This window comes from Terrapene carolina, unplaced genomic scaffold (genome assembly GCF_002925995.2).
Source record: "Terrapene carolina triunguis isolate 2854851 unplaced genomic scaffold, T_m_triunguis-2.0 Scaffold35022, whole genome shotgun sequence".
In the NCBI taxonomy this organism is placed as follows: Eukaryota; Metazoa; Chordata; order Testudines; family Emydidae; genus Terrapene; species Terrapene triunguis.
Genome location: NW_020699373.1, coordinates 11,775,583 through 11,792,821, shown reverse-complemented (window position 1 = coordinate 11,792,821; position 17,239 = coordinate 11,775,583). Strand labels below are relative to the sequence as shown.

The window sequence follows — 17,239 nt, the reverse complement described above, 5'->3', positions numbered from 1 at the left end:
TCAAAAATTGTTTGCGGTTGAAATGTTATTCATTTCTAGATTAACAAATGCTTCACTCATAGATTAGGCTAAGTGAACAACTGGGATTTCAATCTTTGTCTCCCTAGTCTTGGAGGCGATGTCAACACATCCAATACAATGTCGTTGGCTTCAGTAGAGCTCTGCCAATTGATAGCAGCTGAGGATCTGTCCCCTTGTGTTCTAATTCTACAAACACTTCCAGATAGCATCCTCCTTAACTATTGTGTAGCACGTCTTACACTGACTCAACAGGTTGTACAAATGGCTGTGATAACTACAACACTCTCAGCCAATGGCTGAGCCATAGTATTTGTATATGCTTAAATGAATTCACTGGGTGGACTTTGTGCTCTGCAAAGTGACAGAGCATTAACCTCATGATGCACTGTCCTCACTGGCTCCCCGTTTACATGCAGGACTCAGTTCCAGGATCTTAAATGTTCTCCAGGACTTGCAATGTATTACTGTACCTAGCTTGTCTTTTAACTTATTAACTCCACATACCATCATTTGCTCCTACACTGCATCTGTCACTCAGAGTATCCAGTTGATCTTGGTGGATTCATGGTTGGCTTTATTCTGTGCTTTGCTCAGTCACACTCAATATATATTAGAACTTAATTTTAATTCTGTCTTTTAAACACACTTGTTTACTTATGTGCTGAAATTTGCAGTAATCTGTGCTGATGACTGAAATTTCTCTCTCCTGATACTGAGAGCACAGTATTGAGAATGATGTCAAAGGCACTAAATAGCAAAACTTTTGACAATTATTCTAAAGGGTTTTTTTTTTTTTACTTTTTGTACTAACTTCTGTATTGTTTTCTACCATTTCTTTGCTTTCAACTTTAGAACCTTCATACATCCAAAGAATAAACAAAATGTGATGGTGGCACAAATACAGAGAATATAGCTATGTGACATTACTATGAGACCCTGCTGAATTTAAAGGGAGTTGAAGTGCAACTTATAGAATAGGACCCTTGCTCACCAATGGCCATGTCTTCCCAACCACCTTGCTAAAATGCATAGAAAAAAGTTTCCCTATATGCCCACTCCACCCACAAATACTGGATTTGGGTCGACAATCCCAGTTTGCACGTGCAAATGTGGGCTGGAGATGGGAGATGCAATATCTGCACATACCCTGTTTGCAAGCATGATTCAGAAGGTCAGTTTGGGCCTAAAGTAACATAGTTAATAGTTAATCTTTTGAATTCAACTACAACCGCTGTGAGCTACAGCCCCCAAAGGAACTAATGTTGAACCTTGTTCCAGCCACGACAACGTTTTATTAGTGAAAACAGATGTAGTGGGAAGAGTTTAATTTCAGCCTTTTCTGAAAACACAATTCCCTGGGAGAAGTTCATTCCTGGTGTCGAACATTCTGCACCACTTCAGCACAGTGCTCACATGCCACATCTCTGTGCTGGGCCCACATACTCCAGCACAGAAGACCACCAATGGTGGTGGCCAAGTAGTGTTTGCAGATCTGAGTTTATGCAGATTGCCTGGCCCCCATATCCTTTGAACCCGATGCATAAGGGCTTCCGCTATTATTCTACGTGCTGGAATAGGAGCATGTCTGTGCAGCAAGCCTACATCCCGTCCTTGGGTTGGTGGAGGGGAAATTATCATGTCTCTATGCCGGTGGGGTGAATTTCATGCCTAGTGAATAATACAATTCAGAACTGGAGTCACTGGAAACTGAGACATCCAGCACAGGTCCCAGTCAGTCCCCACAGTCTTGTCAAACTAAGGGGAACAGCACAATACTTGGAAGCTCGCTTTTTATTTTAGTTCAGTTTAATTTAAAGTTCACCGCAATGGAGCAACACTGGAAATTGAAGCAACAAGGATAATACATGAATTCATCATGAAGGGGCCTCAGATTCTGTTACTAGGTATTTAGCTAGCTCCTCAGCTGGTGTAACTCCCTTGAAGTCGACGGAGCTGGATCTTTTTACACCAGCTGATTTCAGCACATTAGGAAAAATAATTTACTTCTGGCTCCCCAGAGTCTGAAGCCAGTGGGAGCAGAGGGGCCTCCCTCCTCCCAGGAGATCACCACAGGCTCAGGGGCAGGTTCGGAGAGAACTCAGGGCCTGAACTAATGGCTGGCGAAAGCAATGGGACTCTCTCCTTTGACATCAATGGGCTTTGGAAGATGAGTGTTTTGGAGGCTAAAGTCAACTGGAATTTTTTCTTTTAGATTTGGTGGGCGAAACAGCCTAAACAGAAGCCACGTGCAAACAATCTGATCGTTTGTCCCCATTTATATGTTCCACCAGCTACCTATCTTTCTGGAACAAACAACTATTACTTAGTTACCAGTGGCTATCACCACTCAATATCTAGCTCTTATTAGAGCTAGATGCAATTTTACATCAAAATTTGGAATTTTGATTAAAAAAGTGAAATTTTGGCAAAAACATTGCCTGATTTTTTGAGGGGAAGGGACCCCATTTTTCAAATAGCTCCAGTTCTTACATTCTGCAGGGGAAACAGGATGCTCCTTAAAAAGGTCTTATTCCACCATAAGGGGAAAAGAAATCTCACTTTAAAACCAAGGGGGCAGTTCAGAAACATTCAGGGGGAGGGGGTGAAATTGTGTCAGCACCCCTACTTCTGACTCCCCACTGAGCCAATGGCTGCTCATGGGGTGTTAGTGGACCGATTCCATCCTGAGGTTAGAGTGAGGAGGGGGAGCAGGTCATGTGCACGTGTCTCTTACTGATGGCTGGCCCGGGTCAGGGATTGGGGCCTGGCTTGCGCCACGCCTAGCTCCGGCCCTGGACAGCAGTCCTGCTTTTTGTCCAGCCAGTGAGACAGCAGAAGCCACTCAAGACAGTCTGCTTCCCTCTCCTCATAGGGCTTGGGTGGCAGATTTGGCCTGGCTGTCCTGCTATGAGGGAAGGATAGCTGGGCCCAATCTGAGTGAGTGGCATTGAGACCTAGAGCGAGGGGTTGCCATGCCACTCAAATTTGGCCCAACCATCCCTCTGCCACGATGGCGGGGTGGCCAGGCAAATCTGCCACCCTATGAACCTGTCCAGAAATCTACCCCCATTCGCAGCTGCCCAAAAGACTGGGAGGGCAAACCAAGGTCACCCCCAGCCTACAGCATATGCCTCCCCTGTTTATAACAAGACCCATGTTTAAAGCAATTTATAACCAGGTTAACTTCCTCTCCCTCCGGAAAACAAACAAACCTGCAGAGCTGAGATTGATTTGTGGGGAGAAGTTAATATTTTCCTGCTCTCTGTACACAGTGGTAATTTTTTTTCCCAGACGAGAAATGGCGAGAGCGAATGCTCAGGAATAAAGCTAATTCAAACGAAGGCTACGCACAGGGAGAGCGACATATAAGAAAACACGTACAGCAAATGTTTTGCCTCGTTGGTTTGAGCTCTTTTAGCGCTGGCCCCACAGGCGAGAATATTTGATCAGTCTATTGTCACACGCAGAGAATGCTGGGACAGCATCCTGCTCCCTGTTAATGGCAGTTTACTACCCATTAACGTGTGCTAGAGGCTAGCTGAACTTCAAGGGTATTTGGTTTTTAATGACAGCTCCCTGATCTTTTATTTTCCTACACGGCACAGCTGAATAACTGATCAGAGGAGTGCCATGCTGAGGATCAGACTGTGCCTGCCTCTTGTGTCTAGGGCGGGTGTAGAGTGGGAGAAGGGGCAAGGAGTCTTGCTGCGTAAGCATTGCTCTCTCAGTTTGCCCCCGGTGGTGCAAAGTGCCCCAGAGGCAGCAGGAGAGGAGGTAGGACCATGCCCGGTCTGCAGCAGTGAGTGGAGAAGACCAGGCTCAGCCTCACAAGGAGCTTCACAAGGAGAGCTCAAGGAGGAATAAGGGGTCCATGAAGCACAATCCTCCCAACCAGGATGGTGTCTGACTGGAGCAACGCAGCCCTTCACCACCAGCACGTCACCCTTTCATTTCCATGCAAAAAACTGTAAAGCATTGCGAGGGGTGAAGGGAAAACCCCCGCTAACGTTTCATGCCTCATTTCCTTTGGGCTAGAATTTGACTGTAGGCACAGCCCTGAGCAGGGAGCGGTGCGTCTCCTCTGAGTCTCAGTTCCTGCTCTTGTTCCGTGGGGCATAGGACTTATGGCTGGCTTATACCAGCAATAAACTAATATTCCCCCACCTGTGTGCTGGGTCAGCTACTCTGACCAGCGAGTGGGGGTCGTGGAGCCCAGGCTGTGCCCGTTCCCTGTCTCTAGCTGCCCACTTCCCAAAGACTTGGGAGTAAATGGGCAAGTAGCCCTGCTAACTTGTACATGCCCAGTCCCAAGATCGTGGTAGGCCATGCAAGGAGTCCAAGTAGCGGAGGAGGGGGAGAGAAAGGGGTTCTCACTCCCACAGGTGGGACAATCTAGCCCTCAGTCAGTTTGCTTTACAGTGCAAGCTACTGTGCTGTTCTTCCCGCTCTGAAATAACTATAGGATGATTCCCAGTGACAGCTGCCAAGTTTACTTTTCCATTAAGCGAAATTCATGAACTAAACATAGCTGCTGGTAAATGCCACCAGAGGAAGTCTCCAAAGTGTTTGGAAGTCGCATTTTTTTCCACCAATTCCTTAGCAATTAACTCAATAAAGTCTCAAATGAAAAATGAGAGGAATATTATGTCCGGGGTCTCTGTGTTTGGTTTGTTTGTTGGTTCAGCTCAGCTGAATATTACATACTGGTGCTTCTCAGGTTAATTTATATTTGGAGAGAAAAAAGGGTGAAGAGATGGGCTGCTGAGTAAAAAATTGTAATTTGTAATATCAATGATAGAAGTATTCAGATAAGGATTTAATGGGCATAACCTTGCTTCCAGGGTCCAGGAGAAGCATTACACTTAGCAAAATGGCATATAAATCAGCTCTATATGGCATGATTTGGTGCATTTTAAACATTACCTTGCAAGTCCTGAGGGGGACTATCCCTCTAAGGTGGAAGAAGCCTGCAAAGATTTCACAGCTTAATTTTGTGCTGTAGATCTTAAGAAGTCGGTGTTCTTTTGTTTTCGCAAGCAGGGGCAAAACTCTCTGTGTTTACGGACACTTACCTATAAACCGTATAATTCTTCGAAGTAACGGGTTCAGGTAACAGCACTCTCCGGTCAAGATAGTTTTCTCCTGGACAATCAGGGTTTCTCGGGTTGACTTTATGAAATACATGGAGATCTCGCCGATAAAAATCTGCAGCAGTGGGGAAAAAAGAAAGGGACGTTTAAGAATCATAAGGACACATGTTCAAAGGTGGATGCCTGAATCAAGGCCATAGACAATACTTCTGCACTAGTGTGCCTACAGAACATTGCACTTACACACTGTTACCTGTCAGCTCTGTGTTCTTGGGGAACCAGGGCACAGTAGCCAGCCTGTCTGACTCACAAAACTCCCCCTCCCCCCCCCCCCGCCGCCAGCCTCTGCTTGAACCAAAACTGATCAGAAGAAAGACTTACAAAAAGCAATGAAAAGGCAGTGGGAGACACACCTAAACCCCTGGGATAAGGGTGACAGAATTAAGGCAACTCCCCTAGCCTCATTTGCATCGAAGATGGGACAAGGAGGCATCTCCATTAGCAGACAGAATGAAGAACAGAGATTCCAAGGCAAGAACCGCACTGAACTCTGGGACCAGCAAAGCAGGGAAGCACTGCCTGATGGGGGATCTCTGCTCCAGATGTTAATGAACCCACGCCTGCACACACCCAACTCAGTAATCCTTTATTGGTATCCAAAATAGTGAAGCTGCCTAATTGCATTGTGAGCTCCCTCCAAGGAACAAGGCCCATAGCCAGGAATGATCAGTTCCTATTGTCTAGCCTGAACAAAACAACGTTGGTATACTCCCTTGAGCCATCAGTTTACACATAAACAAATCTAGTGTTCTCCCTTGAACCATTGTGTTGTTTCTCTACAAAAACCCCTACCCACGCTCAAGTAAGTGTTCTGATGCCTGGATCCAAAATCTGCATCAGTTCCATTGGGACTTCATCTTCTCCTGACTGATCGTACTGGGGGCTCTGTCTGTCTCCAGCACTCCAGACCCTCAGCTACTCCCACCACCTGGGACCCCCGATCGATTCAAGCTTCACAGACTGGTGAGAACCTAACTCTCTCTCTCTCTCTCTCTCTCTAGGTATAGCCTTCTGACCCTGACTTGTGTGATCAGTTATAGTTTTCTAAACCTGACTTTTATAATCAAGTTTAAGTTAGATTTAATATTATAACTGTTTTGTTTGTTTGGCTCCCCTATGGTTATTACCTAGCAATAAATAATTTTCATGATTGAGCTGGTTGCTTCTCTCTCTCTCTGTCCCCCTCGTGGGTGTTTTTTGGTTTCCTCATTCGCTCTGTAGCAACGCTTCTCGTACCTAAGCTAAAAGATCCCTGCAGCGCCCAAAAATCCTGTGGGGTTTGCTCATCAAGTGGGTTACTACCAGAACAATTGTAACGGGAAAGTGGGGATAGAGACGTGCTGAACCTGGGACACATGAGGGTGGCAGATTGAAAGTGCTGCTCGACCCAGCCTGCTCAGGCGTGCTCTATTCCGGTGCAGTGCCCATGGCATATGAGGGTGACAGCTTGGAGGTGCTGCTCGACCCAGCCTGCTGAGTCCAGGGACATATAAAGGGTCAGCTTGGAAGTGCGGATTATCCCGGTCCTCTCAGACGTGCTCTGTTAATGTGTGTGTTCGTCTGATTCTGGGGCTGGAGGAACCCAGCCCTGGGGAACCTAGGTCCTGCAGGATAGCTCCATTGGGTGGGAACTTGCAGCAAGGAGAAGTAGAGCTCCATATGAGAACACAAGTCACACAAGCAGTACATTGATAGAAGTACAGAACACCCTCTCCAACCCCAGAAGAGTAACCCTAATAAGTGAGCATACGCCAAAGTAACAGGCAAAGCTGGTAACAACACCTAGGCTGTACTGTCATCAGGAAATAAACGGTGTGTTCTTAAGTTAGCTAACTCAAGACACCTAATAGGAGGTCAAATCCTAGTGAAGACAAGGCAGTTTGTAGTTTTCATACGCACTGGCAGGTTAAGCTCCCCCATAATCTTTACCTCAACCTGCTAGCACATGTGAACACTACACACAGTCTTGTCTTCCCTAGGATTTTATCTCGAGTTTGCTAACTCAGCTTAAGAACACACTTTTTTCCAAGTGAAGAAAAGCCCCCCAAGCATGATCCTGCTCCCATGAACTTCAATGGCACCGTGTTTATCCCTTAACTAGCCAACACTCACACACACATTTTTTGTGTGTGGATGCAACTGAGGCGTCCACACTGGAAAATGCAGCTCAATTTTCGGGGCCAAATCCTGGCCCACGCTCTGGAGATGTAACAGGACTGTAAAGCCTCCTTAGGTAGGCAGTTGAGGATTCCCGTGGCATGGAGGAACCCTCAGCTGGCACAAAGAGGGTCCTATGCCCTCCCCTCCTGGCTTTAGCATAGGGTGGCTGAAATGCACAATGTGGCTACATAAAGGCCTCTTGGGAGCCACTGCAACTACGCATAACTTAGAACAGCCTTGGGACCACTCGAAATTATGCTGGGGATTGGAGGACAAGCAAAAATAAACAGAGATTTGGTGCAACTGTGGATTCTGTGGGCCTCTTTTTTTTTTTTTTAACTGGAATTAATATGAACATCATTTCAATGGGAACTAGTCTGAGCTCACTAAACTTATTTGAGATAGGGTCACTAGAAGCTGATTATCTTGGGTTGGGTTTTCAAAAGCTCTTGCTACTCACCTAACTCTGCTGCCATTGAAGTCAGTGGAATTTGACCATTATATATTTATAATGGACTTCAGTGGAAAAAAGAAGCCAGACTGAAGTAACATAAATGAACTTTATACAAAGGGTGTACTCACAGCAATTCTAGGTAACTGAGCTAATAAGGATGTGGGAAAAGAAACCACGCCATTAGGAGAAGGCCCAAGTAGTAGATAATAAAACACATTCACTGAGCTCACCTATAAATATCAAATGACTACTCTTAGACCACTTTACTTGTTGCAACAGTATATTGTTTCAAGTGCAACAATAATTTATTCTTATTAACCTGGATGAGCATCCTTATTGATTCAAGCCAGGTATGTCCAGCCTCATTGTAATTCTAACCGCTGATGGTTAGAGATGCCGGCGTTATAAAATGCACATTCAAAATGGAATTTGAGAGGGAAGAGCCAAAGCGTGAGGCTGCACTGAAATATTGTCTTTATCCAGTTTATTCTATCTGCTCTCAGAGCTAGCACGTAGTTCAATAGAGTTCAATTCAGTAGCTAGAGTGGAAGAAAATAAAAGACCCTGAGCACCAATACAGTTTAAAAGTGACACATGATTTGTTCCCCTCTATTATTTGTGCTACTGCAGTACCCAGAAGCCCCAGTCATGACCGTGGCCCCATTGTGCTAAGCATGTGTACAGCACCTGTAGAGCTTCCAATCTAATTTAAGACGAGGTACAATTAGGTGGATAAAAAAAACCCCAAACGTTTTCAGTCAGGAGACATCTAAGTATAAAACACAAAAATACTGATCAAAATAAAACGTCTCCTTTAAAAACAATCTATTAATTTCAGTAGAGTTACTCCAGATTTACACCAGTCTGACTAAGAGCAAAAACTAGATACCCACAGTCCCGTGGATTTCTGTGCATATCAAATTAGCATAGCACTTAAGAAGTAGTTAGATAGTGTTTATAAATAAATAAATTAATGGAGATAACCTATCTCCTAGAACTGGAAGGGACCTTGAAAGGTCATTGAGTCCAGCCCCCTGCCTTCACTAGCAGGACCAAGTACTGATTTTGCCCCAGATCCCTAAGTGGCCCCTGCAAGGATTGAACTCACAACCCTGGGTTTAGCAGGCCAATGCTCAAACCACTGAGCTATCCCTCCCCCCATCATTTGTGAGGTAGCATCAAATGATTTGACACAATGGGCCTGATTCTTCTCTCCAACCAGTTTTATAGCAGTGTAACGGGTGTAGACATTTCTGATGCAGATTGCGGTAGGGCAGAGTACTCGAGCATATGCACAGTTTTAAGCATCTCTATAGTTCTGCTGACTTCACTAGGACTACTCCCATGCTTGAAGTTATGCACAAAAGGACCTTGTTAAATCAGGATATTAACCCACTGTTCGACAAGAATGAGGCCATTGTAAATGGAATTCAATTCCAGATTTGATTGGCGTATGGTATATTTCTAGATAAAGCATCTATTACTGTTACTTCCACTGGGAAAAAAAAGTAAGGCTCACAAGCTGCCGTTTCACACGAGCTTCCTACTTAATTAAACAGTAGAGCTGACAAGAAAATTGCATTGGAGGGTGGGGCCTTTTATTCAGCGCTGTAAGAACTGATGATGTGCTGTCTATGGTGACGTATGCAAAAGGAAACAAAGCCGCTATTAGATAATTGTTGGCCCTGATACTGATCTCACCTACACTGGTGTAAATCTGGAGTAACGCCACTACATTCAATGGAGTTAGATTGCTATGAGACTAGTTTCAGGAGCTATAGAGTGCCCAGTGAGATCTGGTGGTTGCAATAAGCTTTGTACATTTTCTTACATTTCTGCTTTCGGGGGATCTCGTTATTAACGCATCGCCTCGCTGTTTTTTAAACGCAGTCTGCCATTTTTAAGCAAGCATTCAAAAACACTGCACACACATACAGAAAATAGAATCAATTCTGCAGCGTTGACAGATCAGTAGCAAAGTATTATGTCTGACAGTTTAGACAGAAGAAGCTATTCTCACCAGGTATTAGACGTTTATTTCATGGACCACTACATTATGTAACAGAGGACACCTCTAGTTTGAAAAGGCTTGCAATTACAAGGGAAGGATGTGTGTGTTGGTTCTCCGCTCTGATATTCTGCTTTTGATATATTATCATTATTATATTTAAATATTCTGGGAGTGCCCATAGGCCCCCAACAGGGATTGTGCTGAGCACTGTGCAAACACAGATCGGAGACAATTCCTGCCCTGAATGAGTGGCGCTCCCCTTTCTTGTACTCTGCTTACAACCAGCCAGTTCCAGAAGAAAACGACCTCCTTAATTTCCTATTGTTTGCCCAGCCCTTGTTCTGTCCATCCTCACCAGTGTCAACAAAACCGTTCCCTTCAATATAGGAGTTTACCTGATTGTCAAAAATCTGCCATTGTCAATGAATTCCTTACTCCCTCCCCCTGGAGCCTGACATGCTGTCCAATGACTGATCCTCCTCTAAACTCTCCTTTCTTGGCAAAGAGTGCGATAAAGAGGCCTTCTCTCATTTCTCTAGCGAACAAAGCACATATCACATAACAATATCCTGGACAGATTCTCATCTGACAGGCCATAGCATGGAAACCACAATCCTCCCTGTGGCCAATTGCCTCCCTCCTTGTATTCAAATTTTACTTCCCCCTTGATCTCAGCTCAGTATGGTTCGTGCCATCCTCCTCGACTGCCTCTGGAGCTGCTCAAAATTCTCAATTTTCAATTTTTCAGTGGGAGCAGGGGGAGAAGGAAGTGTTCCCATTTTCCAACTAGTTCTACTGGATAGCTGTGTAGGCATCTCCTCGGTCTTGTCTTCTTGCCAAATGACTCTTATTTGCCTCTACTGTCCATAAAGTTGGCATCATGCTTAATCCCAAATAAGCCCACCATGTTCCATGTCTGTATATCAGCCTCAACTCTGCCTTTGCTGAAGTCTTCTTCCATGCCTTGCTTGTATCTTGGCCTCCCTGAGCAAACTCCCTCTTAGCCAAGTCCCAGCAGGCACCATGCTGCTGCCTGGCGTCTCACCCTACTTCACTGTCTATCCTTTTGCTTCAGGGTCCAATTTAGAATCACTCTCCTTGCTCTTCATAACCACTATTGGCTCACTCCAGCCTATCTGAAAAGGCTCCTCTCTCTGCTCATTTAGCACTGGCCTCCTCTGTGTTCCTCTACACACACTCAGCATGTGAGATGCAAGAGCCTTCATTTGGAACAAACTTCCTCTCTCTCTCCACCTCCCTTAATCTCCATCTCATTTCAAATCTCAGCTGAAAACATACCCTCTTCCCCTCCCTTCCTTACATCTCTCCCTCAGCTATTATTTATCGCAGTCATTCTATTATTTAACTCTGCAAACGTGTGTGTGTGTGGGGGGGGGGCATACGGTTTGTCTGAAGGATGCTGGACACAAATTATTATACTTATGTTAATAAGATTTAAACACATGCAGAGAGGACAGAAAGTCAACTGAGATCCATCGAGGGCAAATCTGGCACTAAAATTTTGCCCTAATTTGGAATTGTCTTAAAGTCTGTTTATTAAAAAAACATCCTTTACCAGTTCTCACCAGAAAAACAGACAAAAATAAAAGGAAGGACCTACACCACACAGACTCTCGCAGCCTTTGAGAACTCTCTCTGTTAGGTACTTACATAGCCTCCATCACCGCAGTATCCAAGAGCCTCGCCATCTTTTAACATAGGTATCCTGACAACACCCCTGTGAGGTGGGGAAGCACTGTTATCCCCATGATACAGAAGGGGAACTGAGGCACAAAGCGAGTTGCCTGAAGTCATACAGGAAGTCTGTGGTGGAGTAAGGAACTGAATGCTGGTCTCCGGAGTGCCGCAGTAGCACCCTAACCACCCTTCCTCCCTATCTATGAGATGCTGACACGGCGCGTACACCTCACCAGCTATCAATTCAAGGCATGAAGCAACTAAGTGCTGTGGGATGTTGACTGAATTTAGTGTATAGGAAAATTTGCGCAGATGCATTTTTAATGCCAGAGTACAACAGCAGAATGAACTAAATTAATCAAGAGCACAGCACTCGATTTGCAGTGGAGGAATGTATCCCATAGGAGAAGGACATACCCTACGAGGCAAGCTGTGAGCAAATCAGCAAGGAAAAGGGAAAGGAAGGATTCAAACTGCTGAAAGTTACTGTGTTCTCAGCCTCAATCAACCAATATTTAAGACCCCATGCAACCACCACCCTCAAGCTTTGAAAAAATTACCTTCCCTGGAACAAATCTGTCCTGTCGAGCAAAGCCATGCAAACAGACACAACCATTGCAATGTGACCTTTTCCAAGTCACTGCAGCAGGTTTAACTTTACGTGAAGGAAAGATGACTGAAAGCCAGCAAGTGATCCAGCAATTTTTGCTTTCCTTGTGGCTCAAACACTCAAGCACATTCGCTCTCTCACATCCCTCAGGATGTGCATGAGCCCAGTTGCAACCATCACCCCCACCCAGGTGCTGTAAAGTGGTTCATGGCTCCAGTTTGTTTATCGTCACTTACACAGCGGTATATTTTCAAGAGTGTCTAACAGATTGAGGAGCACCGAGAGGGGGTTCACTCAGCCCCAAGCACCATCTCCTCGTGGCCGGGAGTGGCATAATGGCTCCGTTTCCATCCGGTGCCCCCTGCCGATGGATGCTGCAGCATTGCGGTGGTCTCTCTTGCTGTAACGCAGCCCTCCAGCCAGATCATGATTTAAATCCACCCCTTCTGGGGTAACAAACGTACAATGACAAGTCTAGAAGTATCCCAACACAAGAGATTCTTCCACCGCTCATGGGCTATTTCTTGGCCTCTCCTTCAGGATCAGTCTTCAGCTCCCACCTTGGGCTTGTACACCCCTTCCTTGTGGCTGGTAGGGAAACCCAGGCCCACCCCCTGCTCTGGGTTCTGACCCAGGGACCCTGTATTAAGCAGCTAGGTCTGCTCCTTTAGATGTGCTGCTGCTGTTTCCCTGAGTAACTTCCGACTTCCGAGTCCCTTGTGTTGCTTCCCTGCAGCGGGTGCTTAACGCAGCCTCTCTTCTGAGTCTCAGTCCCCTGGCTTGCTGCTGAGTTCCCCCCAGCTCCTTTCTCTGCTGGAAGGGCTGATTCTCTGTGCCTGGCCCCCATTCCAGGGCCCATCAGAGGATTCATTCCTTCCCTGTGGCCTTTGTTCAGTCGGCCTTCCCCAGGCCCTTCCCAGAGAGAGGGAACGCCCGACCTCCTGTCTCCTGGGTGTCTCTACTGTTTCTAGTCCGGGAGAGCGACGGCAGACTCTCTCCCTGCACCTTCCCTCTGCTCAAACTCTTACCCTAGCCCTTCCTCAGGTCTGCTTCATCCTCAGTTAAGCCTGGCTCTCCCTCCAGGTCCAGCCTGGTATGTTAATTGGCCTCTTAGGCCCACATTAACCCTCTTAGAGCCTGTGTGGGGTAAATGCCCCATCACAAATTCCACCGGCTTTCATTGGGATCTGTATTCCTAATTCCCTTAGGCAGTTTTGAAAATCTCCTCAATGGTTGCTTTTAAGAATAAGACAATTCGCACTTTTAAAGAGCTATCAATCAGCTTTTGTATCTGCTACCTATAATTTTGTTGCGAGATCCAAGGATACTTGATATTCCATAAGCAAGTCTCTGGTAGCAAACACTGAACAAGAGGAAGCACCGGTTTCCTTATTTTTTCTCCCTATGTGTATTAAGCTAATACACCTCTACCTCGATATAACGCTGTCCCCAGGAGCCAAAAAATCTTACCGCGTTATAGGTGAAACTGCGTTATATCGAACTTGCTTTGATCCACCGGAGTGCGCAGCCCCGCCCCCCCGGAGCGCTGCTTTACCACGTTATATCCGAATTCGTGTTATATCGGGTCGCATTATATCGGGGTAGAGGTGTATCTTTGTTAAAATACATTCAGAAGAGGAGCTCCATTCTCCCTCAACTCACACCCAGATGATGAGACTATCAGTGAGTACGAAAAGTACTGAACCCATGACTGATGATTTCTACTCACATAGCCCTTTTCATCTAGAAGGACACCAAAGCGCTTTACCAACCTCATCGATTCTTAACATAGGGCCCACAGAATTTGCCATAACACTGCACATCTGCTCTTGTGAAAAATAGCATGGGATTTTGAGAGTACAAATGGTCAGCACCCGGCCTTTATATCCCCTCCAAAAGACAGCATCTTTGTCTTCCACCTAGCACAGTGGGGTCCTGGTTTATGACTCGGGCTACTAGGCACTACAATAATACAAATAAATAATAACAACAATAGTACCCTGGGCTTGATCCTGGATTAGGTCTCAGGCCTGGACTCAGATTCAGTATTGATTGAGAGGGAAGAGTCAGTTCCCAATACCAGTCAGTGCATCACCTGAGTTGTTCTCTGGAGATCTCCCATCCTTACTGTCACCCAGGACGACCCGGCTTCGCTTCAATAGGTATGTCTATAGTCTTGTGCCTTTAATTACACGCGAAAATGAAGTATGACAGTCAGTTGAACATTGCAGGGCAAATCTACCCAGGGATCCATTGATCCCATAGATGAGAACAGAACCAAAATTTGAATTCTTCCCTTTGTGTTCCATCTATGACACAATTATTTGAAAATAAAAGAGGCCGTGACAAAGAAATCCATAATCTATTTTAGGGCAAGTATGGAAAAGAATTATTGCAGGAAAAAATTATTGGAGCATTACACGGGTCTTTCTATTGAGATGCTGAGCCTGATACCAAGCCCGATTTTCCAGTGTCTTGCTCCTTGCGCAGCCATTTACACCTGGACTTGATAAGCCCCAGGTGATTAGAAGAGGAGACTGAACTGGGAGAGATGAGTTATTTACATGCGTCTGTCACTGGCTTGCTGTGCAAGTCTCTTTGGACCTGGATTCTCCTCTCCTTAACAGACCTGGTCGAAAAGCAGCAATTTTTGTGTGTGGAAAATATCATTTATTTATCCTGAAATTTCCTGCAAGCATTATTTTGGGTTTTTGACTGGGAAAAAAAAAAAGTTTCAGTTTTCAAAAAAAAAGTTTGTTTTTTGTTGGAAAACTGGAAAATGTTCAAACTTACAATTTTCCATGAACATTTTTGTTTTGGTTGAAAAGTGATTTTTTTGCCTAAAAATGTTTAGACAACAATATGTACCCCTTAATATCTACTCCTGAGGGGGTGGGGCGGGAGGCAGGGGTCTCCGTGCACTGCCTGCACCCCAAGCCCTGACTCCGCAGCTCCCATTGGCCAGGAACTGGGGTCAATGGGAGCTGCGGAGGCGGTGCCTGCAGGCACATGCTGGCCACTCTGGGAGCGGCGCGTGGAGGGGGCAGTGGGCAGAGCCCCTGGCCCCGCTTACCTTGGGCGGCTCCCAATCGGCGGCGCAGCAGGGTAAGGCAGGCTCCATCCCTGCAGCTCTCATTGGCCACAGTTCTCAGCCAATGGGAGCCACGGAGTCGGCGCTCGGGGTGTGAGCAGCGCGTGGAGACACCTGCCCCCGACCAGGGCCGCTGGGCCGCCAGCCGCTTCCTGGAGCAGTGTGGAGCCAGGGCAGGCAGGGAGCCTGCCTTAGCCCCGCTGCATCGCCGCCCGGGAGCTGCCCAAGGTAAGTGCCGCCTGGGCGGACCCCGCACCCCTCACCCCCTCCCACACCCCAACCCCTGCCCTGAGCCCCTTCCAACACCCAAACTCCCTCCGAGAGCTTTCACCCCGCATCCCCTCCTGCATCCCAACCCCATGCCCCAGGCGCAGCCCAGAGCCCCCTCCCACACTCCGAACCCCTCGGCGCCAGCCCAGAGCCCACACCCCAACCCCCTGCCCCAGCCCAGTGAAAGTGAGTGAGGGTGAGGGAGAGCAAGCGATGGAGGGAGTGGGGCGGGGCCTCAGAGAAGGGGCGGGGCCTCAGAGAAGGGGCGGGACAGGGGTGGGTTCTCGGGGAAGGGGCGGGGCAAGGGTGTTTGTGTTTGTGTGACTAGACAGTTGGCAACCCTAGGAGACACAGATTGCTTATGAGGGAAACCTGAAATGCTGGAGAATTCCTTCCTCCTGTCTCAGTAACCTCATGGTTCTGCATTTCTGGTGTAAATCATTTCCCAACACTGGAAGTCAGAGGGAACCAACATTTATGTGGAACAGAGAGAACTTGGGGAGTGAAATGAGAGACACTGGGAAGCTCTGTATTACACAATACCACATAGAGAAAAAAGGGCCAGATTTTTCTACCAAGGATGACGGCGTGGAGCGGATGCTGCAGGCACACGTTTCCCCTTTCCACAGAGAATTGTCAGCCCTCTACTTTACCCTCACAACTTGCGCTGGCACTGGAGTTCTCTGGTGCTCAGGGATTTCTGCCTGAAAATCTGGGCGGATGTTACTGTAAAACAACCCTGAGCTGAATTAACTCCCTTTTGGTTTCCTCAGCATCTGTTGCCGAGCAGCCAGAGGAGGACTCAGCCAACACGATGCAGGATTTTCCTGGCTTCTCTTTTAGAAATAAATCACTATAATAATACGGTTCTAATAAACCAACCCAAGTCAGGAAGGAGAGAAAACACATTTCAAAGGAGCACATTTCCAATCATTCTGGAACAGATTCAAGGGTTGGGGAAAAGCTGCACATGGTTTCTTCCTGCCTTGTACATATTTGATCATCACTGGATTTAGAGATTGGCTTGACTGAATCCTACATGGAAATGTCATCCTCATCCTTTTTGGCCTGTGCAATCCATTCACACAAAGGTTGCTTTTTTCCCCATCAAGAAAACTAGAGATGATATGAAAATGCTAAGGACACTACTTAAACTTGTTTAAAAAAAACACCTGTCTGCTTAAAATTTCCTATTGCAACCCCAAATTCAGTTCAGCATAGAACTTTCTCTTTTTGAAATAAGTTCTCCGTCCAAACAGTCAAACCATAATGGACAGGCCAGTGTAAGTAGAAGCCTTGAATTCTGTAATGATTATTTGGCATAGGCTAGAGTTTCGCCCAATCCCAGTAATCCCATATTTTGGAAATTAGTTTTGAAGGGCAGTAAAATGGCCTGAACCATCTTTTTGTCCTGTTTCTACTCAGGTCTCATGCATCAAGGGATGGAGGGTGCTGAAGTCTACTTTATGTATATACCACATTTATAGATGTGCAACGTGATGTCCCTGGCTAGGTCAATGGCAGTGGGGATCAAACCTGGGACCTTAGAATTTAAAGCATGAGCCTCTACTGCCTGAACTAAAAGAACCAAGAGCTAAGAGACTCTTACTGAATGGGGCAGGCAGCCTAATGAGAGATGATGTGGAAAAAGCTGAAGTACTCAATGCTTTTTTTTTTGCCTCGGTCTTCACAGACAAGGTCAGCTCCCACACTGCTGCACTGGGCAGCATAGTATGGGGAGGAGGTGAGCAGCCCTCAGTGGTGAAAGAACAGG

General features: G+C 46.3%; 1 protein-coding gene across 1 annotated transcript in view; it reads right to left on the bottom strand.

Annotated features, from left to right (window-relative positions):
- Positions 1 to 17,239, bottom strand: part of LOC112119695 (phospholipid phosphatase-related protein type 1) — a 200,030-nt gene that overhangs the window by 25,623 nt on the left and 157,168 nt on the right. Inside the window, exon 4 of the mRNA XM_024218455.3 lies at positions 5,094 to 5,226. Within this exon, the coding sequence (XP_024074223.1) occupies positions 5,094 to 5,226 (133 nt within the window). The remainder of the gene's footprint in view (positions 1 to 5,093; positions 5,227 to 17,239) is intronic.